Source organism: Anser cygnoides, chromosome 5 (genome assembly GCF_040182565.1).
Source record: "Anser cygnoides isolate HZ-2024a breed goose chromosome 5, Taihu_goose_T2T_genome, whole genome shotgun sequence".
Taxonomy (NCBI): Eukaryota; Metazoa; Chordata; class Aves; order Anseriformes; family Anatidae; genus Anser; species Anser cygnoides.
In genome coordinates, this window is record NC_089877.1 from 12,353,403 (window position 1) to 12,378,877 (window position 25,475).

At 46.3% G+C, this 25,475-nt stretch overlaps 1 protein-coding gene across 7 annotated transcripts in view; it reads right to left on the reverse strand.

Annotated features, from left to right (window-relative positions):
• RAB3IL1 (RAB3A interacting protein like 1) overlaps positions 1–25,475 on the reverse strand; it is a 67,162-nt gene that overhangs the window by 36,503 nt on the left and 5,184 nt on the right. For all 7 annotated transcript variants that reach the window (XM_066997401.1, XM_066997403.1, XM_066997400.1 and 4 more), the window contains 7 exons: positions 23,854–23,931; positions 23,563–23,778; positions 20,326–20,454; positions 20,098–20,210; positions 17,104–17,203; positions 16,127–16,193; positions 11,191–15,733 (listed from right to left, as the gene is read on the reverse strand). In XM_066997401.1, the coding sequence (XP_066853502.1) occupies positions 15,651–15,733; positions 16,127–16,193; positions 17,104–17,203; positions 20,098–20,210; positions 20,326–20,454; positions 23,563–23,778; positions 23,854–23,931 (786 nt within the window). In that variant the 3' untranslated portion in view covers positions 11,191–15,650. The remainder of the gene's footprint in view (positions 1–11,190; positions 15,734–16,126; positions 16,194–17,103; positions 17,204–20,097; positions 20,211–20,325; positions 20,455–23,562; positions 23,779–23,853; positions 23,932–25,475) is intronic.

The window sequence follows — 25,475 nt, forward strand, 5'->3', positions numbered from 1 at the left end:
TTCTTTTATTCATTGTACTCACATGTTCAGAAAGTTTGTCTTGCGAAAACATAAGAAGCTGGTGACTATGTCAAGCAAAGCCTCTCTGGCAGCATTACTCATGTAGTTTCTTCCCCTCCCTCCAAGAAATCCCAGCCCACTATCATGGAAGTCAAACTGTTATATAAGCACATTAACGTACGAGTTCTCTGTCTATTAGTCAGATCACACAGACCCCTGACCAAAAAAAAAAAAAAGGACATCTGGAGAAATCTGCCTTGTTAAAATTGAAAGTAGCACCAAAGTGAAATCTGATCTACAGATGTTTGAGAAGTTTCAGTAAAACTACATCCATCCACAGCCCAAGTTTGCAAACTTCACATGGCCTTGCATGACTTTGTCCCCAGGGCAAAAATGCAGCAATCCTGGATGAGCTTCCCTCTGCAGTTTCCAATTAGCCATCAAAATTATATAATCACTGCAATTTAAGCACAGTTTTGCTCCAGCTGAGGACTAAAACTAACCAGTTTCTCTAAAAATGAGTGGATTTCATTTCTCTCTCGAAAAACCTGCAAAGACTTGCCGATAAAGTCATCTGAGCCACGTCGCTGGCTACAGGAGCACTTGCCAGCATACGGAAGCTGTGAGTCAGAAACACAGCTTGTCCCAGGTCCAATAACGAAACAATAGTCAGGAACTGACTGGCTTCGCTTCCCTTCAGTCACTTGTTAGCAGGGCCTGGCATACAAGTGGGAGCACCAGCACGTTCAGAGAGGCTTGGAAGAGAAAGGCATTACCTAAAGCAAGTGCAGGGAAGGCAAAAGAAACCTCTGGGCAGGAGGGATATGGGCATGTATTTTGGAAGGAGTAGTACGGAGCTGGGAGAAACGTGTGAAGGGAGCAGGCTCGGCAGCAGTGCATGAGCGGGAGAAAAAGCACCAAGGAGGTGGACAGAGAAGAAAAGGCGACTTGAAACCAGGTGCCCAGTATTCTCCCACTAATTGCTAGTATCTGACTGGCTACAGACACTGGTTCTGCATGGATGCACAAGGTGAGAAACGACAGAGCACAGGCACGAAGAAAATGCTGGAGCCTGGCTGCAGCAGAGGCAGTCGGCATCACTGGACGTCTCGTAGGGAACTGGGTCTTGCACTGAGCTTGTCCTCCCCCAGCTGTGGGAGCAGGGACAGTACAGGGGTAACACACACTGTGCCCTTACTGGCGTGCCTCCTTCCCCCACAAAGCATCCTGGCTAAGCTTGGTTAAAACCGTGACCTAGATCTTCAGCAAACAGAAATTAATTCTACCCAAGGCCATGGGTCAGCGCCAGCTCTGTGAACTAACAAGGAATGTAGCCCCACGTTTTCAGGGAGAGGCACGATGGGAATGAGGGTACTCACACTGAGATTTTCCTTTAAGCAAGAATTTAACGAGTCTAAGATCCCAACTTTTTACTGAAAAAAAGCTTGGGAGGCTCAGAGCACCAGCAGAGCCTCATCAGGACACAGCTTCAGGCACCATCTCCTTGCTACAGGGGATGTAGAGGATGCAATCTCTTCCCTGATCACACTGACTGAATTTTAGCTCTTCATTAGGGCAAAGACATCCTTTTCTTTCTGTAAAAATGGCCACGTTCCAGCCATGGCCTCTTCCAGTAGATGCTTTCCTAAGTCCTAACATCTCAAATGTTCTTTAGAAGTTGTTAAAAAAAAAAAAAAATCAAACCCACATTCCTTGTATGATGGCTCCTGATTATTTCACTCTTCAGAAAACACATTTCAGTAACTCAAAATGAACTATTCTTTTTTTTTTCTGGCATATTCTACGGCTCATTAAAATCATAACCATTTGTTGACCATAAAAAATGCTCTATGTGGTTTTTTCAGTCGTGTCCAGAGTCACTGCAGTGCTGTTGTGGAAAGCCTCTTTTCCATTGCACGGGGTGAAATTAATGAAATTACTTTTATGGCATTGACAATAGACAGATTTCTTTGCTACCCTTCACAAAGCCTGGGAACAGTAGCAATGTCTTGGGAACAGTCACCAAATAAAATGATTTATTTCCATTGAGAAAGATTTGTCCGAACATTCAAATACAGTCTCCAGACACTTCAGGGAGGCAGAGGAGGAAAAAATAATTACACGAAAACTTCTGTAGAAGCTTCTTGCAATTTGTCTGAAAGCCATTTTTTTCCTACCCCCTAATGGCTTACTACAGTGTCGTAGCAAGCAGTCTGCAGTGGCTTTTCTAACTGGCAGCTTGGTCGAATGGAATCAGTGGGCTTCAGGTCAGCCCAGGGGCTTCAACGCAGTCACGTTTAATGGAACTGGGAGCCTGTCCTTGCAAATAAACCTGCCTGAACTGAATCGCCAGCTGCAGAGGCACATAACAATGGACAAAGTCTGTGAGTAGGAACCACATAGGCTGTCCCAGATCAGACGACAAAGTGATAAGTCAGGGGAGGACAGTCCGTGGTTACCTGTTACATTAAATCAATACCACTTCCCCAGAGTACACATTAATTGCTTCATAGGTAAACTCATTCTGCAGAGAAAGCACTCCATGAGAAGTCATAGAACTCAAAACAGAAAGTGACCCCACCTTGCTCGATTATTAGGACTTCTATTTGATCCTAGAGTAAACACAATCCCCTAATACAAACAGAAGAAGCTCTTACACAAAAGCAAACTGTTGCAAATTGATACACCATCTGGCTTTCCTCCCTGGTGCAACTGTTCCCAGAACCTCCGAGCATCCCTACGCAGCATAGTTTGAAGGGGAACAAGGACCTGATAATTCTGAGTGCACACCCTGGATTAAGATGCCTACGCTCAAGCCACCTGTGCCAGCCATACTAAAACACTTCCTGATTTTATGCAGTGCTTGTATCTCTGCTGGGAATCCGCAAGCATTAGCTGAAGTGTGGCAAGCTATCCACTTTTCCAAATTTTAGCTTTCACAGACTTCAGCTCTGCTTGTCCAAAGTTCACCTCCTCACTTGTGACTGACTAAACTTTTTCCCCAGGTTAGTTGAAATTAAGCCTCCTTTCAATTTCTTCCCTCCCTTGCAATGCACGTGCATGGTAAGGAATCTAAGGCACGAAATCAACATAAAACATGCCTAAAACTCTTATGTTAAATACTCGTACGCCAGGCAACCAGATCTTCAGTTCCAGCTCTCTTTAAGCTGCTTAATGTCCTAAGAATAGAGAGATTTATAATTGGCAAGGTCTAAAAAGAAGTTTGTCATGCTGCTCAGCCTCTTGCTGAAGTAGAACCATTACAAGACAGCTGAATGACACAGGGAGGAGAAGATAATTATGAAAAGGACTCATTTATGTACAGAAGTTAATATTTTTACATTTTACTTGCTGACAGAATTAGGATGGGTGTGGACAGACACTAACCAGAAACAACATGAAAACAATTACACAGATAAGAGCTACAGGATAAAGTCACTTATTTCCCATTTCAGAGCGAGAAATCTACTGAGTTAAATGTAAATACACGGCTGAGATTGCAGTGTAGGTGATTTATCTTTTCTATAAAGGAATCGTTTCTACATGTCTTATAGACTGAGCCATGAATTGTCTCAATTCATTTTGTCTGAGCAATAGCAGCGTACTCAAGCTGAAAATCTGAGTCATTCAAAAGGTTTGATTTAAAAATAGTCATCTGTAATCCTGAATAAAGATAGCAGACATCTATTTTTATATGGGTTTATAGGAAAATATTAGTGATGCTAGTCCAACAGTTCAAAGATACAGACCAAGGGCTGCAATATTTACTACATACTTCACTTTTCCCTATAAATATAATGTAAAACAGCCATAGTGCCATTCCAATTATTACTATAGCGTATCAGTTACATTAAGAAACACGTAACTCTACCTCTGGGAACATTAAACTCTCTCTGCTAAAAAACCAGACATATCTGTGTTAAACAACGCAGTTTACTACTAGAAATAGGAACAAAGACAAGAAATTTGTTGGCAAGCCTAACTCAAAGGAAACGACTACTAAAATGCATTCCAGCAAAAACACACACCCTGATGTGACCAGCAAGATGAAATGCAGAAAAAAAATCTCATAACTGGGACCCTGTTCAAAGATACGCAGGCCGACTCATGACGTGTAAGGAAAGTTAAGTTTGTTTCTTGAAATATCTTGGTGCAAGTCCAGTGATTATGGGTAGGATAAGTTAGCTTTTACGGTAACAAGTGCTATGTGTAAACAGCAATATAAAATGGAACCATAAAATTAATGTTATCCAACTTTTTACCTTTAGTTAATGTGTGTTTTTTTTTTTCTGGACTCATTGAGAGAATGGAGTGCCTGTCAATCAGGCATTAAATTCAAAGCCTTCTCTGATCATTGAACAACTCCTAAATTACAGCTTTGTTCTGTATCAAAAAGCCTTTCCTAGCACCCCAAAGAGCCAGGGGTCCAACAGCCAGCTACAGAATTAGACAGCACGTGTATCCATTTCCAGATGGCCAGCAAGAAGCTGAGAAAAAATGTGGAGCCCAAAGCCCAGTTTTGCTGGAGACATTTTTTGCGCAAGCCCACAATAACTTGTACTGCACTTGTTGATCAGAATTAGCCACTTAGTTCAGAGGAATTTCACTCCTGCCTGGGGTTAATTGTGAGATACTAAGAGATAAGGGTATCCAGCATTCAAGACTTTACTGTGAATAACAATACCTTGGCTTCAATCAAGATCCAAAGTCAGCAATCTCTTTTATAAATCAAGGTGCCATCTAACCCCTGCAGAGGTTGCTTGGTTGCAAATATGAGGAAGATCTGCTGATGTGAATGACGGCTTTTTGCTCCACTGAATTGAATGATGGCTTTTTGCCTTAAAGACCGTGCAATTTTGTAGCAGAGCTCTCCCATTGACAGCTCACAACTGATGTTTGAACGTCAAACAGATTACTCAGGTCAAGCCAAAAAAGACAAGGAAGGCTCAGCAGAAATTCAAGACTCAAGAAATGAGTGGGAAAACGGCAAATGAAAGGGAACCTTACACAGAAGCATAACCCTTGCCTGAGGCATCATCCTTAGCACAGACAACTACACACATTACTGGCCAGGTGCTGAATTTATATGACAATGAGAAGATTAATCACAGTAATTGCTTGTAATTGCACATGTCCTAGTTGTAATGGGTGTAGCCGAAGTTAATGAATGAATCAGACAAGCAAAACAACTATCTTGTGCCCAGATCCACACTCCTCTGTGGCACTGAGCAGTGATCCATCTCATGTAAAACACAACAACCCTACTGTACTGTCTCTCCTGTGATTTTGGCTTACTATCAGTGACCAGTGACCATAACAAAGCCAGAGCCTCTGTGCATGGGTCCTGGGTATTGCACATTTGTGTAACATAAAAATAACGTCCAATAACTGCACATTTGTATAATATACAAATAATGCTTTACAACTTTTCGGTCTGGCCTGAATCAACCTACTTCACTGGGAATCTTCATATGAGCCCTTCTCTGTGCCATTTTACCGCCCTCTCAGCATAAGTCCATATTGCAGCTTATGAAATCATTTCAGCCCTCTTCTGTGCCAAGAAACATCCCAGATCAGGAAAGCATATCATCTCCAGTGAAGAGATTTCTGAGTGATTTTGGAAGTCACTGCCATTGTGATGTAAATGTGTCAGCTGAGACGAGAAGAACATGCTTAGGAGAGTAATTAGACTGATTATAATAACAATTAGAATAGTTAAAAAAAACTATACTAATAAATAAATGAATCATTGCTTACAGATGCTTGAAGAAGCCTGAAAATTTGATTCCTGAATCTGTAGAAAACACTGTTGGTTTCTCAGCAGGGAGCTGTGCAGAACGGCCAGTTCCTCCTGCCTGGTCCTATAAGTAACTCCAGATCAAGCACTCTGACTTGAAATTATAGCCCCTTGCAAGCCAACAGACCTTTGGGCCATATTCATGACCCCAAATGGACATAAGCAGCAAAGTCTAGGCTTCACCATCAATCCAGGGGAGCAAAAAAGCACAGGCATACTTGAAGGTTCGGCTGCCAATACTGATTCAAATCACTTGCTCGTTCTTGTACCCAGATCATGGTTAAGTTCACATAATATTAACAAAAATACATTTAGTAATGCATGTAACTGAAATTCAGTGCAACATGGCTAGAGGGCAAAACACCTTCAGGATGACTTCAGAATTAGTGCGTTCATTTTTCATGACAGCATTCCTCCGTGACCCCTCTCGTATCCCTGCAAAAATCAACAATTTGCCTGAAAACAATGTCTGGGCTTGAATTCTGCAGCATCAGATTCTGCCTTTGACCTTGGACAAGTCACCTGTTCTACCCTGTTTTGTTTCCCCAGTTCCCATTTAAATATCATCCACTATGGCATTAGTTGGGACTATTTGTTTAAGCTGTGATGGACTTGGGGTTTTTTTGTTGTTTGGTAGTGGTGGTGGTGTTTGTTTTAAATAACTTACCGCAAAAAAAAAAAAAAAAAACCACTTTTCGGTGATGCCTGATCCTGGCCCATGGAAAACGAGGAAAAAAAGCAAAAGAAATTATAGGTTTCTCTTTTCTGTTTCTTCTCTTTTCTTTATCCCATTAACATTTCTGTCTGTTTAACTGGAAATCCATAAACAGAAAGCAAAGACATGTTTCACCAGTCTACACCGCGGTATGAAATTGAATCACACACAAAACAGGGAGGAGAGATCGGGCCAAAAGGGTGTGTGAGCAAGAGTCAGACTGCTGAGGCAACTCCCTGCCATGCCTGCGGGAAAGGCACTGGGGCGATATACCCCAAATATTGGGGGACACCCTGCCCTGTCACTGTCAGGCAGACAGACAGAGGGGACCTGGGAGATGGGGAGGAATGGAAACAGGTCCCTGCTCGGTGTCACAGGCGAGCCCCCTCCCTACCTGCCTCACCTCCCCAGGTGCCCTTACTCAATAGGTTTGAGGCCCTGGAGCTTGAGGGACAGGATGGTGAGGATGTGGGAGAAAGTCCATACAAAAGGCTGTCTAGGGCAAGGAGGTCAACTGGAAGTTGACTCCACACCTCAAGATTGCCTCCGCCAAGAAGGAAAGAAGGGTAATGGTCATAGGCAACTCCCTTCTGAGGGGAACAGAGGGCCCCATATGTCGGCCATAAGTCTGCTGCCTACCTGGGGCCCGCGTCAGGGACATTACCAGGAAACTTCCTGGCCTGGTTCACCCCTCCGATTATTATCCCTTGGTGATAATTCAGGCTGGCAGTTATGAAATTTCTGAGAGAAGCCTGAAGGCTGTCAAAAGGGACTTCAGGAGATTGGGGCGGTTACTGGATGGAGTGGGAGCACCGATGGTATTTCCTCTAGCTTCTGAGCTCCCTTTAATGAGCTGTTTTGGGGGCTTTCTGCTGTTCCACAAATGGCTGTGAACAACTCTTCTGTCTTTGAAGTTACTTACAAGTAACCAGACGTGTACCAACAAGTCAACTTTACCCATTCATCTAACCCAATCTGATAGCTTCTTCTGCATGGGGAATCATTTCAGTTTCTACCTGGCCAAAAGGAAGTTAAAAATTAACATCTCCTTCCCAGACTTTCATCATTATCAGAGTTGCCCTTATTCCCCTCACACCTGTCTACCTTCCTGCTAATCTTTCTTATGAGAAGAGGACACATCTTTTGGTGCTTAGCCAACCTGCCTGCTGCATATGCTTTGCAGTTTTTTTTTTTTTACCACAGCCCATTCTCAGGCGTTATGCGTGGGCTACAGTACCTCAATTCCTTGTGGCTTACATCAGCTCTTCTAGAAGGGGCTTCACTGCTCACCGAGCCCATTCAACCTCACTATAAAGCACATAACGGCACACTTGAGCCTTCTGCTGGACCCACTCCACAAGAAACAGGCACACAAATGTAGCATTCCACTGGTGACCAAAATCCAAAGGGTATCATTAAAGTCACAGAGCAAGCAGGGCCACAAAGCATCCTGTTATCTGACTTACCTCTTACAGTGAGGGGAATTACATGGGGGCTTATTTTGGCTTCTGACAAGCCTGCAAAATTATGTAAGACAGCACAAAGTCCATCTTAAACAGGCTGACTAAAGTCAGCATTCCAGCTCCTTTCAGTTCGGCCCAATAGCCCTTACTCAAACATGGAAATACTGACGTGATGGATAGCAAAACTGACCTCTTGGCACCCAGCACCAGTGGCACCACAGGGACTGCTCCTATTAGGAACGTGTTGGCTTGGCAGAGCTGATCAGCCCCAGTTCACTGTGCCACGTGCAACTTCAGAGTTGTGCCAGGATATTGACTTCTTCCTGGCAGGGCCACACTACCCAGATACCCAGAATAACTGGAATTTCTCCATGGCTTACAGAACACTGCCTATCAGCAATAATTTTCACTGTTTTAACATATTTGTCACAAAGGAAACTTACTAGTCATCATGAAAGCATTGAAATAGTAGGCTTTTATGAGCAGTTTTGAGGCCACCTGCTTACCTCCTCCCTTCTCCTTGACTGCACCTGAAACTAGTAGAAAGCGTTTAATTTGTTCATTCCCAGAAACCTTCATTTCAAAGTGTATTTGAGGACAGCCTGACCTCCCGTGCAAAGGCAGCCTGATTTACGGTCCTTTGCAAACCCTGAGTAACCTCGAAGGAAAGGTAAAGGACAGGAGGCGCAATTCCAGGGAATTCCCACGAGCAACCGTATCCCTAGGCTCCCGATCCTGGTATCTCTCTTCTTGCCATTCAAAGTCCGCTAAATTCTGCACTTAAATGTGTATTAACATCTAAGTGCCAAAAAAAATGCACCTCATTGTGCACAACCCTAACCTCCAATATTAACCAACATTAGTGGCTGACGATGAAGATGCTGGTGGCACAATGGACATACTATCAAGGTATGAGTACGTTTGTACTTGTAAATCTACATATTTAAAGTACTGCTACAAAACTTCATCACTCAAGTTGGCTAAGGCTCTGCGTGAATCGTCACAAGGACCACTGTTCTTCACAGCACACCCTTCTCTGGTGCACTTGTTATCAGGGCATCTCCAGGACAAATAGACATCCTGCTCCCACCTGTCCTCTTCCCCAACAGCTCTAAGAAGAGATTGAGGTCAAACATGCTTTTCTGTTTACAGAGCATGATAAAGTAAAGGGAATTACACAAAGGCAGATTTGTGGATACAGACCTCCAGATATAAAAACTTCTTTCTTCTTTATTGCAAGGAAAAAGGATTTAGGAGGGAAAGAGGAAGAGAAACGATGGTTTCCTCTCCAGTGGTTTTGCTCACTGTCCTTCAAGCAAGGCAAACACATCTACATAGACAAATGTCTACTACTATCCCTTTGAAGCTGTTTTTTTTTTTAGCTCAGGACAGACTAGCAGAGGTTGTCGATGCAGATGGACACAACGAGAAATGCTATTCATACAGCAGCTTGCACAAAAGGACCTGGAGACTCTGCCCAAAGGACACAGAAAGCCTGTCCTGCCTTTGAGACTGAATTACATTTAATGCAGCCACCAGACTGTGTAGAAAGCACTGTCAATAAGACTGCAAGGTCAAACCATCCTGTGCAGGACGTGGGATTGGTTGGAGGACCAGGGAAACAAATCCCAGAGAGGAACAAACTTCTCCATAGCATTGAAGAGTTGGGCTCTGGAAGATGGTATTAGAGAAAGGAAAAGGGGATCAAAGGAGGCTCTTAAGGTCAAGACCCAAATTCAAAGCAGTGTGATGGCTGAAGGCCATGGGAGCACAATCTGATGACTGTGCCAAAAAGCTCAGTCTGCTTGCACAGGGAGAGAGGTGTCAGGCATGTGGTTTCATGCCGTTCTGCAGGCACGTTCCTGCAGCCCTGCCCTGCGGAGGGTGGGAGACCATGGGACTCTCTCGTCTCTGACTGTCTGCTTGTGAATTCTGCAGAGTCAGGGCGAGAAATAATACTGAGAGGATGGCCCTGGGCCAGGCAGACACCACAGGTAACAGGCACCGCATACTGCTGCCTAGCTGCTACCTCCCCACAACCATTTTGCCGAAGACATAGCAGCCTGCCCAAAACACAAGGAGGAAAAAGGACATTTAGGTGATTCTACTCCTTACCTTCTGTTCTCCACTAGGGAGAGGGTGAGGGCTCTTTATTTCAGTGCTCTTCATCTCAGTAACAGAGGCCTAACAACTAGCTTAATAATACCCTCTCAAGTGTCCCTCAGCAGGACACAACATGGCTTTGGGCACGACAGCAGTAAAGGGGAACCCAGGTGTTGTGAGGCACTCCTGACAAAGCACACTTCAGCAAGGCATTTCAATACTACTGAAGGGTTGGTACTGAATACACAAGAACCCAAAATCAGCTAGGTGCTGTTCTCCTGGGCTAACACCAACTCTTACTGCTGGCAGGGAAGGAAGGCTACAGAAGCATACCTGCCAAGAGGCTGCAGAAGCCAAGCCTGCAGGCACAAAACCTTCTCCAAGGCAGGAAGAGAAGGGAGAAAGGCTCCGAGGATGCTCCTTGCTCGCAGGGAAGCTCTCTGCCCGCCAAGGCAGGGTGCACAGGGACGGAGGACGGCCCTGCCTGAGCTGCCTCTGCCCTCTTGTGGCTACCTGACAGAACACCAAGGCCACGCTGCACTGGGAGGGCCAATTACATTACTTTTTAAACACAGAATCCGTAAGATTATTTACAGATCTCCCACTCTGGAGACAGCTCTCAATCCAAACTGCACCCGCTTTAACACAGGACAGAAGTTGAAAAGCACAGAGCAGCCGAGCAGGGCAGCACCACAGGGCTATGGCAGGAGGAGGCCAGCCCTCCCAACTACTCCATCGTACCTGCTGCTGGCCTCAGGGCCAGGCAAGCGTCACTGCTACCTGTCGGTGTTCTCCAGGTCTCAGAGGTGGCAGGTCCTTCCCTCTGGGTGACTCTGGAAACTGAGCTGCCTCTGGTGATTCTCCCTTCCATGAGATCATGATGCCAATGAGAGTGAATCCAGTCAGGGTAAATCTTACCCTCACCGGCCTAAACTGATCAGAGAAGCCTGAGAGCTGTGGTAATAGACCACTCCTGCTATTAAAGGAAGGCAACACCCCCGTTTATACAAGATTGTAGAAGGATTTTACAAGGAGTAAAGGATGGCAGGGTTATTTGGAGGCCTCACCAAGTATTACTAATGTGAGGCCTAATGCTGTTTTCTGCTCTGTACCTCTGTTTCGTTTCCCAAAGGCCTTTGATCTCCTGTTTTCCCCTCCACAGTCATCACAGCAATACAAGAGATCTTCCTTGTTAACTTCCACAGGTAAAGAGGAGAGCAAATGATTTTACTGAAGCCAGAGCAGCCTCACTTCCCAACCTGAGAAGTCTGAGGGCTGCTGCCACAGGTCAGGCACACACTGTGACAGCAACCAGCTGCCACCTATCACTTGTGCCTGCCTCTTCTGTACCACAGAGAGCTGCCTGTCATGTGTGTCCACAAATAATGATGACCCAGCCACAGTCCCCCTTCTCCTAGAAGGTTATAAAGGACAAGAAAGGGTCTGCAGGAGCTGTATTTACCTGGAGCCTGCTTTACGTTTCCGAATAAAGTCTAAGTGGCCTCTCATTTAAACTAATTTCATAGAATGGTTTGGGTTGGAAAGGACCTACAGACCATCTAGCTCAAACCCCCCTGCCATGGGCAGTGGACACCTCCCACCCAAAAGCCCCATCCAGCCTGGCCTTGGGCACCTCCAGGGATGGGGCAACCACAGCTTCTCTGGGCAGCCTGTGCCAGTGCCTCACCACACACATAGTAAAGAATTTCTTCCTAATATCTGGTCTAAACCTATCCTCTTTTAGTTTAAAGCCATTACTCCTTGTCCTATCACCACTCCCTGACAAGCGCCCCTCCAGATTTCCTGTAGGCATCCTTTAGGTAACAGAAAGCCACTATGAAGTCTCCCCAAAGCCATCTCTTCTCTAAACTGAAGAAACCCCAACTATCTCAGCCTCTCCTCGAAGAATTAATAAATCCCAGCAGCTGGTTCTAGTGGGGATAAAACTGCATTTGGTGTTTGAGTTACCTTTTGGCCCTCCCCAACCTCACAGGATGAAAAGTCACCTCAGCATTCAAGTTAAATCACAGCTCAGCAGGGGAAGGAAACTGAGAAGTCCACTGGGAAAAAAACACAAGTTATTTCTGCGTCAGCTCTGTGAAGTATTTTGCTGCCCAGTCTCCTGCTCATCAGACTTAAAAACTGCTTAGTGGATGTTTATCCTTGAGAGCCACAGCACCTTTCCAGCTGCTGCACCACACAAGGGCAAGACAGGCACAGCTAGAAAAGTTAAACATGAACTAGAAAGCTGTGGAGTCCATAGGCCAAAAACCTACCCAGCCAAATCTTCATGCTATATCATTAAGGATGCATTTGTAATAGCAGCCTCTGAAACGCACCCATCAGTTCTGTCTTCACTTGGTGCTAGGAAAAGCAGGAGACTGCTCTGCAAGGAAGGAGGAAGAAGATCCTTGAATTAACCAGCCTTTGGGATAGCCAGGATAACCCATGCAGTGCTTCAGGCCAGTAAAAGAGACCACAGCTGAGCAGACCTCAGTCTCACTTAGCAAGAACCACATAGGCCTGCCTTGTAATAAGAAATGCCTGTGAAAAACACTGCTTGTTACCAAAATACTGTCACTTAGCCTCCTGCTGAAGTCAAGAAGCAAACAGCTACAGGAGTAGGCAGTCTGATAACAAAAACTGTTGAAAACCTAGTCCCTTAAGAGGCACACTGGCAAAAGAAACAGAGCATATAGCTGCCTGACTGCTGCTTTCAGAGGATCTTCGAGCTCAGCAGCCCTGATAGAAGACTCTTCATCACTTTCTTTGCCTGCTGGTATACCATTAAGTCCAGAAGGAAAAGCTGTCCTCCCACAACTTCAAGATTGAAGTCAACACATCCCCACACCCCCTCCCCACAATGCCATGCCTTTAGCCATGTTCTAGCACAAGACCTCCCCAGTAAACATGCAGCACAGGGCTTGCCACCATGTCAGCCTTTCCCCTTGGCCTTACTGTGAATACAATCAACCCCCAGCCTGCCCAAATGAGGCAAGGTTTTGGGGGGGGGGGGGGGGGAGAGAACTCAATACCTTCCCCCAAAAACTCCAGCCCGTCATTCTAGATCAAACTACTCAGTCATGAGCCAGCCAAATTTGATTTTTCTTTTGGCTCCTGAGCTCCCACAGACACATGCTCCTCAACCAACCTACCCCTAGAACTGCAACCAGACCTTTAATGAGGTTAATATCAAACGTTTATTTTTCCTTTATTAAAGAGCAGGGTGCACCCATCCTGCTGTTAATGGAGTGACTTAATATTAATTTTCAAATTGTTCTCTATGCTTTAAATGTAAGTCAACTAAATACATTTCTCTAATTCCTTTTATCTCAAAGTGCTTTGCATAGTGACACTGGGAGGGGGGCTGTCCTACAAGCCATTTCCTACATGGAGATCATCTCATTCCCAGTGCTGTAACGTAGGCACATCTGGTGTGCAATGTAGCAGCTCATGGCACAGGATGACATGCAGAGATCAAAAGCTCAGGTAGAACAGATACAAGGAGAAATTACCAGGGCTAGAACTGACCTGAAATCTGCAGCTGGTGAAAGATATTATTATCTTCTCCTCTGCAAAAGCTGACGCCAAATTACATCAAGTCTGCAGACACCAACAAAAGAAATGTAGGGTATCATTGCCTCAAGACCCAGCCACATTCTCACCCGAAGATATATTCTCCAGGCTTTTACTCCACATTTGAAACACATTTCCTCAGCCAAGAGTAGCTGATGCAGGCACTCATCTAGTTAGGGTGATCAGCACGAGTCAGAGGCAGCTCAGCTGTGTTAAGTGAAAACAGAACCAGGGTGATAACAACTGGCACCTGCAGGTCAGCCTTTTCTGAGCTGAAGGAGGTGGATTCAAAGCTATTTGATTATTTTTAGAATGTGTTCTTCCAGCTCTTGGGACAATGAGGACTCAGGTGTCACGTAGCTACCAACCCCTAGCAAATAATACCATTTGTGCTATAAGGAAAGGAGCCCCCTGAGGAGCAACTCAGTGGCATATAGGAAGTGTCTGCTCAGTGACAGGAAAACCTGTGCTCACTAGGGGTCTTCCACAGGAAGGTTTTCTCGGATCTGTCGTGAAGTCACCCTTCCAAACCAAAGCCTGTGTTCCCCAATCTATTCCTCCCTCCCATGGACAAAACCACAGCAGCTCAGATTTCTTACAGCAAAGATACAAAATTCCTACTGCAGCATCTCCCAGGAGAGGATGAAACTTAATGGAGTTGAGGACAGCAACCTGGTTCTGGGAACCAACATGCTAACACAGGAGTTATGATGACAGCAGAGACAGGGTGACATGCCGGAGTGCAGAAACTCCAGGTGAGATGAAAAGTGATATCCTTCCCAGTGGATTTTGAAACATACAGTCGCATCCCTCACGTGTACATGCAGAAACATCTCAAATTTCCTCATTGGGGATGGCAGCCTGAGAGATGCTGGGTTTCCCAAAGGGACATGCATCTCTAGGTCTGCTGTTATATTAAGGAGGAAATTTTGGCCTCAAGACTATGCCCAGCCTGGGCAGGCTCTTTCTGGAGACAAAGAACCTGTCCTGGAACTGTGATTTCTATCCAAAGTGTGAACAACAGTGCCCAGAGTAGTAAGCAACCAAAGGCATTTGTCTGTGGGTGACATATGTACCTAGGAGCACCATGGGGAAATTCTGCACCAAGGATTGTCACATGGCAACATTTTCCAAGGTCTCCATCTGCCTGCTACAACTACAGCAAATTGTCAAGGCCAGGAGAAAACATCCTGCACTGACTGCAGCCAAGCTGCAGCCAGCTGCAAGTTATACAATTTTCCTTCTTGCTTTCTTCTCCCAAAGGTCCCAGGTGCTCAGCTCTGGTTGTTCCCCCAGCCTGGATTACATGTTCCCAGTGCCAAATCCCCAGCTAAAAACAGAAACAAACCCCTCTTGTGACTCATCTGGCAGAAAGCTTCTTTTGCAGGCTTCTTTAAAAGGAGCATGGATGAACTTGGAAACAGGTAGTTCATGGTTCTCCATAAGATTATTTTGTGCTGCTGGAATCTATAGGGCTGTTAAAGGAGTAAGTTGTCAGCAGAACCTATGTGTATGGCTAGGCAAACAGCACCCTCTGCCCCAAAGAATGAGTGGAATAGACAAACGGACAGACAGCCAGCATCTGTCCTGAAAGACTTGCTTACAAAGAAGGGAGCCCAGGACTCCTGCCTCGCACATGGCTGGCCTCAGACTATGCCAAAGCAGATTGCATATAAAAACAGAAGTTTAAAAACAATGGGTATACACTGCATGTCTCCGTAGAGGACAGTCTGTAGACAGTCACCCAGGACCAGCAGCCAGGACCAGCCCAGCTCTGAAGGGGTAGCTTCGCAGCTGCACTCCAGTCACAGCTGGAGAAGCGGGACAGCTGGAGGTGGAACTTGTGCTTTTTGCTCCATGATCAGCATCAGGCATAGGGAGGTAGGGGAGGGAGCAAGGCCACTGCTGGAGAGGCACCTCATTCTTCTGTTCGGCAGGCTGCATTTGACAAGTCATTCACTCAGGAGCAGTTTCCTTCCAAGCTCCAGGCATCTGCTTATATCTCATTGGGATAAAACCCAAGTTTGGCCAGAGACATCTCTCTCCGGAGTCGCATAACCTCCCAGAACATCAGCTCCACTACAAAGCAAAAAGTGGGTGGGGAAGAAGAAAAGAAAGAAAAATCAGTAAGAAAGGTATAACTAAACACCACCTCATGTCACACTGTGCAGCCCCACCAGGCTCATCCCACAACTGAGGGAGGCAGGCATGCTGGAGGGTCCAGCAGGACTGGCCCATCGGGTCACCCCTAACCATCTCCACCCCAGGGCAATGCTCCCAAGGAGCCAAAGGGCAAGGAATAGGTCCACTTATCCCTTCTACTCGTGCCTCTCTTTTGTCATTTAGCTGTTTCTCAAAGATCCAGGGAGATCCCAAGCTGGCCCCGTTCCTGTCATGCTGAATAGGGCCTCAGAATTGCCCCAAGTGGCTCACAGAAGGCCCCCACTGCACCCAGCTACCTTCCCCTCTTACCGTCCTGCCTCACCAAGCCCTGCTGGATATAGCGAATGTACGTGAAAAAGTTGCACGCTGCTGTGATCTGAGGAAGAGAGAAAGAAAAGGGAGTCAGATACAGAACTGCTTTGCCTGTCAAGGGGCCTGCCACCTGAGAAATAGTGCCACGTATCACCAGACAGAAAGACATAGGAAGAAAGCTGATAAAAATATCCAAGTTCTGGGCATCTGCAATACCATACCAGGATATTGCACTACCCACAACACACAGTGTGGGAATTTCTACTGCAGGTTTAAGACGTAACTGGTCACTAACTAATGTGGCAGCAAAGTCTACAAGCTCCCTTCTAAAGCACTGCTCTCTGACTCAGTGAAAATCTCTGGAGTTAAAAGTTTGTGCAGGAAGTCTGCATGCAGGGAGGTAGGGGAGTTTCTGACACATTATGGTGTGACGAAAATTAAATCAAGCTAAGTCCATGTGTTGCAGGATTGGCTCTTCTGATATACAACTCAAGAAAGCAAGAACTTTTAAATGCTATGTTGAATTACAGCCCTAGTGGCAGCATTAATAAATCATTCACCTTCTCCTTTCCCTCTAAAGGAAAGGACAGTGTGTTCTCATAACAATTTGAGTCAATAATCCGTACCAGAACAGTAACAAAAGCCAGCATTTAAAGAGCAGAAAATCATGGTGTTTTATAAAGGGGAATGATAAATAAATAAATAAAAACCAAATTCCTGTAATGAATCAAACCATGGAAGTGAACACATTGAAGACAGGTTGCCTGAATGAGCATAACCCAGAGCACCAGGGCCTGAGACAGGTCTGGAAACCTCCGCATTAGCCACTCTGATCTAGAGCCACCACAACTCTGAGAACAAACTCAAGCCCCACAGATCTCTGTCAGTTTGAGGGCTGACACAAGAGCTCCTCCACCTCAAGGCCTGGAACAATTTTGGAGGGCTGACACACCCTGGGCAGGCGGAAGACTCACCCTGGCCCTGCAGGATGGTGAAATGTAGTAGTAATTTCCAGAATCCCCCAGCATGATGCGGTGCTTGCAGGTCCTGGGGAGGCCGCTTAGAGCACACTTCCTGCAGGGAGAGAAAACACCACTTCAGCCTAGAGCAATCCAGAGGCACAGCAGAACACAGCAATGCCACAACCTCAAGACTACCCCCAGGAGATGGAAGAGGGAGCTCAGAAGCCAGACCCATGTCAGTGAGCATTAAGAAGGAAAAAACACGGCTGATAATGAGCCTTTCGCACCTAGGAAGATCCTATAAATGGTGAGGCTAGGAGGCTAAATATCTGCTACCATAAATTATTCCATGCCCAAGGAAACCAAGGAATTACCCTTCCGTGGCAGACAGCCTATGACAGAACCACAGAAAGTATGAAAGAGGTAAAGCTGAAGCATAGTATAACAAGTGTCATCCGGGCTCCTCTTCAACATCCTCTAACATGACGTGCAAGATGTCCCATGAGGTGTCCCTGCTTGACTTTTTCCATGCACCAAGCCAGCAGCAAACCTCTAAGTCTGCCACACTGCAGGAAAACACATTTAAGGGCAGCCGATAACCCTGAAAGCATTACACGGGAACTCTGAAAGAAAGATTGTAAAAATAAAGCCTCCTCTGATGGAAAACAGAAAGCTATCAGGTATTCTGTATGGCCTAAGGCTTTCACATCACACTTTATCACCACCAACTGGCACAAACCCTGTTGTCACCAGCTACTCGTACTGAGAACTCAAAACGAGCTACACTGCAGCCTCTATGCTAGGCTCCCCTTCATTAATTTACTCCTGATCTGAAGCCTCTCTACTTGAAGCCACATGGGGTGACTTTGTGCTGACTTCAGGGGGCTCTGATAAAGCTTGATGTCCCTAAGAACAAGCCCATCCCTTCCTGTGCTGACAGGGAAAAAGGTTGACTTCACAATTGGAAAGAAATTTCAGACAAAGTGAAGCAAAGTATAATCCTTTCAAGACAATACAACTCCCAGAAAGATCACAAAAAGATGTGACCAGCAAGGGTGCAGCATGCCTCTACGCTTTTGCCATTTCCTTCCATTATTCTCAAGATGAATGGTTCCCAGTACCAGCCAGTGGTCCCTCCTTTACCATCACTTAAAGCAGTGAAGCAGAATTTTCTGCTGCATAGTCATTACCACGTTTCCCCAGAAGAAGAAGCATGAGGTGGGAAGAGGGACATCATTCCCCAGCTGCACAGATTACTCTGAGAGCCATGAAAGGTGACAGCACACACAGGAGCAGATGTGCCAGAGAGCTTCTGAGCACGTCTTGGTGCTTGCTTTCCACTGCTAACAAGAAAATATTAGCTGCAAATATTAGCTAGGAGTGGAAGCATGGGTTGTGAGTGTTCAGATGCATAAGAAGCAATCATTGCCCAAATATTAACACAACTTAAAGGGATTAAATTCTCACAACGTGCAGGATGACCAATACCTTTGTAAACAAGATACCTTTAAGAAATCCTCAGTTGGAGCACTTCAGCATACTAGAAAAAAGAGAATCCCGCTGGTCACTCCCAGCTTGCTTGGTACCACTTGGTGTGACACCAGCTCTCACAACCCTAGCTAGCAGTAACCTAAACCACAGCGTTTGTACCTACGCCCTTAAGCACTCTGTATACCTCAGGGCACTTTGCTGGGCATGCCATCACGAAAGCCAGTTATCCTCAGCGCCTCCTGGCCAGCATTTTGCTTTGATGCTGTGTGGGCAACGTGGCCAACGCAGTCCCTGTCTGTCTAGACTCCTGAAAGCCTTGCACTGAAGTCTGTACAGTAGGGTGGCAAGGACCCAAGCTTTCTCCTTTTTGCTCCACGGCATGACCAAAAGTGCCATAAAAATCTGTATTTTGCATCTGGGGGACAAAGAGGGACAAATCAAATCCCTTTTGGGGCATTTATTACCAACAGCAAGATTCCTTACCACCTTGTCTGGGTGGAAATTAAACATGGTTAAAAGGTTAGCTTAGTTCAGCTCTAGCCTCAAAGCTGCTAAATCACACTAAATTAGTAACTTGTTAATGGATTAGAGATCCTTGATCACTGCCTAATACTTCACTTACATTACAATTTGTGACTGGAACCCACTGCAAAGAGAAAAAAAATAGAAAGGAAGCCGACGAGGATAAATACGGGATGGGTTGTTACGGGCACGTCTGACATGTGCTCTTGGAATAGTTTATCTAGAGATTAGAGAAAATGCAGAAGAGAGTGGTAGGAAGCCTGCATGTGAGCAACATTTACTGTTGCAGGAACATCTTTGCCTAGAAGGTGCTCTGCTTGAAGGGAAGGGGGGGAAGGACAGAGAGAGAGAGCCCTGACTGAAATTGAACTCTCTAATTGAATAAAGACCCCTATCTTAGTTTGGAAGACCATGTCACTCCTGCTAGAGTTCCTCTTCCCTGAGGCAATCTAAGTTATCTGTCACATCAGACACGGTCACGCAGCTCTGGAGCCATGCCCCCATTCCAATGGCATGGTGAGAGCATCAGGTGGGAAAGATGACACGCAGCAAGATGGGATCTCTTCTGATCTACGCTCAAATCCACCCAAAGCACCAGCAATGTCAATAGTGCAAGGTGAGCTCAAAGGTCTCGCAATTCAAGAACATGAGATAACGCGGCTCTGATTTAACCCTTTCACCCTAGGTTATGTACATACCTTCAGAGAACATTAAAAGTTTCTTTCTTAAGAGGGAAAAAAACCTTTTCCAAGCTGAAGGTACTAACACATCACTAAGCTATCCCCCAAGCACTCAATTAGAGTAGATCAGTTCAGTTGATCTAATCCTTCTCGCATAAATAAGCTGAACTTCATCACCACTGATCATAGGCTAGTGGCACGCCCAGCTGAGCCCTCGTAACTGACTGAGGCAGGCCTGGCCAAACTCTGCTAGGCAGCCAGAAAACACCATTGGCAAAAAAAAAAGCAAGGGAGCATAAGAAAGGTTCCTTACTTTGGCCCACCGCAGTCTTCTGCTGACCCTTTCACCACAGACAGCGCCTGGGAAGCAACCGGCTCAATGGTGAGTGTATTCTGCTCCACGGCCGCTCGTACCAGCTCGGACAGCTGCAGCAAAGAGAAGTGACTGAAGATACAGATGCACGAAGCTCACTTCCCTAAATGTGCCCTTTTAGGTCTGCCAGACCGTGCAGTTTTTTTGTCTTCAGTTTCCAGCACTCACCTCCTGCTTACTGAAGTCCAGACAAGGTCCCACATCTTCGCGGTAAATTCTGTCCAGGAAGGAGCAGGATTTATCCAAAGTTGGAGATTCCTTCCAGGACTGGAACTCAGCAAATAAAACGGAGTCGACCTGCAGCAAACATCCAAGAGGAGAAGGAAGACGGAAGGTGGAGGGAGGGAAAGATACCATATCAAAAGGTATCTGTTACTGTGCAGGTAGTGTAACTACAGAACATCTACATTGGCATCTGGAAAGGCTACCACAGAAGTGTTTCAGGGAAGCTGGTGTACTCTGATGATCTTTTGTCTCTCACCCATCTGCAGTTCTGTGGCAGACCCAGACAAAGGGCTTCTTCTGCCAGAAACCTGCAGACCCCTCTCTCTCCCACCTTCCTCCAGGACAGGACAGCATCCCTGCTGAAGGAAAGCCACCACACAGCCGCTGAACTGACCGAGCGCCCACTGCAGAAATGAGAGCAGCTGAATGGCAAAGCACAGCAGCAACGACACACAGGACAAAGAACACTTCTGTAAGGAAAGGACTGCTATAGAAAAGGATGAATTGGGAAAAAAAAAAAAAACACTATTAATAGCCATCAGCAGGACTACATTCAGTGAGCCCAAGTAACAGGGTATGCCAGCCCTTTAAAGGCCACTCCAAGTCCAGAGCTCGGCTGTCGGGGAGCTGCAGATGTAATGGGAATACTGGGCAATCACACAGGCTCGCAGGGACAAGCTGAACATCAAACTCAGCTTTCCCAATATAATAGGAATACCTTTCCCAATTCCAATGCCTGCTCATTGCCTTTTACAGATGGGCTTGCAAGAATTACCACTCCTCAGCAACAAGGGACCCAAGAGTCTGCTCCCACCCCTCGACCAGCAGGAAGGTTGCTCCCTCCAATGCTGCCTGGCTGAAAATTCTTCAGTCCTTGAGACTCTCTGGGACCTGACACTTAAACCTCAGACAGCCACCACCGAACTGAGAGGGCGCATCCTTAAAAGGCCAGAAAATCCTGTTAAAGGTGCTGAAAGGAAAAACAAAACTAAGAAACTACGCTGAGCAGTACAAAGGACACGAGTGAACAAAACTGGAAAAGGTCTGAGTTCTATCACACTTGCTGTATGCTACGGAGACTGCTTACCTCGCCCCAGGAGAGAGCTCCAGAGCCACAAGACGGAAAACCAAATTCAGAAAAACAAAGCAAAAACGGAGGTTAACATAAAATGAAACTAGAACTGAAAGGCTAGAAGTGTGAGAGGCCGATGGGTCCCACCACTCCCCGATCCTGACCAGAAAGGTTACCTGCCGCAAGGACGAGCAAGCCTCTGCCCCCAGTGCCTGCCAGCCTGGCTCACAGGTGATGCGGACAGCCTTCCCGGGGGTGACACAGAGGAGCAGAGAGGGCAGCAGGTACCCCAGACTTTGAGGCAAGAAGAAGAGACAGACAGGAAAGGAAAAGGTTTGAGAGAGACAGGCAAGAAAGGGAGGTAAAAATACACAAGACAAAACAAAAGATACAAACAAAGGCTCAAGGCCTCTCTTCCAGGGAATTAAGCATGCTGCTCAAGACATCACACGGTCACAAACCACAGCTTCTGACTTCAGCTTGAGGTACAGAAAGGGAACAAAAACTATTTAAGTTTTAGGCACAATTCAGGATGGGACGTGTTTTCCATAAAGCACCACGTATTTACTCTCTGAATGCCAAGTTCCGTCTTATCACCTCTCATCGCCTCTCATCCAGGCCTTTAAAGAACTCGAGGGACAGAAATGAGTAAATTAGCAAAAATCACCCCACCCCTGATACATAAACCTACTAGTCACTTCAGAAGCTGTAGCCCCAGGACTTTAAACTCCAGGATATTTGCACAATGTGGAAGTTGTTTACACAAATAAATGGAATTGAAAGCATTGACAGGTCCACCTCTTTAACAAGCAAGTCATTTATAAGAGCTAGCATTTCTCTACACATCAACACAGGTTTTGCTGAGACTGAGCTAAGAACAGTAAAAATGAACTAACCAGTCAGCAATAAAATTATCTCTGCTTACAGTAGGCAGAGAGTAACTTCTACCATGTAATCAGTGGTTCACCTAACTGGGTTCTCAGTCTGGAACTCCTCTGTCCTGACTGGAGGAATGGTTAGCATTAGGAGAGGTCACAGGACCTTAAAAAAAAAAAATTTAAAACCTTTTTCTTCCCGGCCCTCAAATTAGCTTCTAGCCAACTACGTGTTTGACTCCAACTCCCAGCATATCTCTGAATGACCAAGAGAAACCAGTACAGCAGGGCTTTACACTTACTGAACTCATTTTTTTCCTTTATTTTTTTCCTCTGACATAGCCTTTGTTCCTCTCTGCCTGTGAAACAGAGTTAAAGGTCTTCATCTCTCATTGCTACTGCTCTCAGGGCAATTGTTATAGCCAATGCTGCCTGAAGCATTTCGTTCGAACTAGCAACAAGAGCACCACATAGAAGCTGACAAGGTATAGCCATTGAATTTACTGCCAAAAAGCGAGGTTACCAGTGCTGCCAGCACAGTCCTGTTTGGTGAAAGTATTAGTTTCATTAGCAGCCCTTCTGCATATACATTCTCCCACAAGCCAAGTGACAAAGTTTCTCCATGTTCTCTTAACAATTTTTTATGACAGAAGCCACAGCTCCAAAAAAATCACTAAGGAGACATGTTCCCCCACCACATTCTCACTCATTTTCTTTCTTACTGATCAAGTGCCACAACTTGCACCCTTTCTGCTCTTCAAGGTAGCTGTGCATACATCTGGCTAGTGGAAAGGTCCCAGCCAGAAAAGTCCTGCTAGCAGAAAAGCATTACACTCATGGTCACAGCAGGTAGATGACTATTAAACGATCATTGAAGGGAATTAAATATAGTTTGGTCCAAAGATATTCACAAATGCTTTGTAGGCTTCTCTGCCCAGTCCTCCCAGTGAGAAAGATAAACATTAAATATACGCTCTGCAAAGAGGAAGAAGTACAGTGACAGGCCCAAGAGCACAGAACAAGAGACTAAAAGTTGATGGAGGAGTCCTGGAGTGCAAATCCAGCTGTGATCATTAAAAGCCAAACTAGTTAAGAGAAAAGGAACAAAAGCAAATCATGCCAGAACAGATAGTGGACTCAACTGCCAAGATGCAGCAGAATAAACTGGCTTCCGCTCAGCAACTGCTGGCAGCAGTGGCTCCATGGCTGATGCAGTGCATGGCCCTCACCCACCTCTTTGCACTCACGACTGACTGGCTCTGGAGTCGCGTTGTGGCTGGCAGCTGTGAAGATTGCACTGCTGGTGCTCTTGTTTCGCGCGTGGCCTTTCCTGAAGACAGCTTTAGAAGGGCTCTGGAGCTGAGGGTGTAGCTCCCAGTTTGGAGATGAAGGTGTGGATGTGATCACAAGCGTCTTCAGAGCTGTCACCTCTGCCTGCAGCATGTCAATCTGCGAGAGACAAGGCAAGAGTCAACAGCACCAATCCAGCAGAGAGATCGAGTCTCAAGACAGCACAGTTCTCACCTTTCCCCGTGCCTCCTTCAGCTGTTTCTCTGACGCCGCCTGTTTCGTGTTCGCTTCTCTCACCATCTTGTGTGCTTCCTAGACCAGAAAGAGTTTTCGTCTGTCTGTCGCAGTTCCATCTCAAAAAGCCACCAGGGCAGGCCAAAGCTCTGCCATACCACAAGCAAGCAGAGGGACAGACATCACTGCCACATCCAAGGGTTTTACTCTATTAGATGTGAAGAGTTTTCCCCCAGAATTTCCCAGAAAAAGGGTCTCAGGTCCTGGAGTGCATCCCCCTTCTAGGAGTATAATTGACTAATTTGGCTAAGAGTTTAGCTGGCCAAGTCCAAGGTCGTAATCTTCACTGATAAAAGGTGCTGTGAAGAAAGCTAGAAGCAAGGGCCTGCCCCTCCTTGCCCTTGGGATTTGCTTTAAGGCTGATGCTTCAACATTGGCACCCACCCGTGCTACATCTCAGCCGTGTGGCAGCTGTGTCTGCACCCAGTCCAGTGCTCCTGCAATCCTGACCCTAAGCCAGCGGGTTTGTTTCCTGGCTTGACCTCAGACATGTGTCATCACTGCAGGCTTGCTGGCTGACCACTGGACTGTTTCTCACCCTGATCACCATCTCTGGCAAAGATCCTGATCCAGACTCCACATCCTTGCTCCTCCGCGGGTGAGGTCACTGCTCTCCTGCTCTCGCCTGACTCGTTATTGCACGCTGCTCCCACTTCCTTCGTGGCGTGGCCAGCCCTCTCTGCTCTGGGCATGGCTGCAACGCAGCAGCGGTAGCTCAGGTGGGGACTAAACAAGACTAGCCTGAAAGCATCTCCCACAGGAAGGGTGAGGTGGGTGGTGTCAGTCTCAGCTGAGGCCACCCCACAGGACTGCCTGACAGCACTTTGTCCCAGGCCACCGAAGGAAGAAATCCCTCGGGTGTGCTGTCTCTACGTTCACTCTGAGCCCGGGCAGCCAGCTGTCCGGAAGGGGGATGCTCTCTGGGCGCTCACACTCAGCACCAGCCTGTGCTTCAAAGCTGCAGTTGGGTTCTGGCTACCCTCGCTGTGCAGTCAGATCTAGAGGTCAGAGCTGTTGGCAATGGGATCTTGTCAGGATAGAGCTTGACAAGAACCACATCACCAAAAAAAAACAAACTAAAGCAAAACACCACCACCGCAAACAGACCTGAACACTCACTGGAGCTGAGCGTACAGAGGACATCCAACTTGCTCCTACCCCAAGCAAGGGCTGACACGAGCCAGGGTCTCGTCTCTACTACACAGCAGGTGCTGCTCAGATTGCAAAGCAGGCACAGGACAGGGAGCCATGCTCACCTCCAGTTCTGGGCATCCCCATGTCTGGTTTTGCTTGGGTTTGTAACCATGGACCCACACCTGCTGTGCTATTTATGTCACCATACAGATGTTAGGAGGGGAAAGGAGTGCAAGCAAACCCTCCCCAGGAGCAGGTACCAGCTCCTGCGAGGCTCTGCTTGCAGCTCTGCGCAGCTTTCCAATGAGAAAGAACAACAGAGGGAAGGAGGAAGCTGTGGGAGGTGATACGGGTGTGGAAGTCCTTTGAGGTAGACTTTCTCTGGAGTTGGAAGCGAGCTTAGTTTAAGAAATGATGGGAAAAGGAAG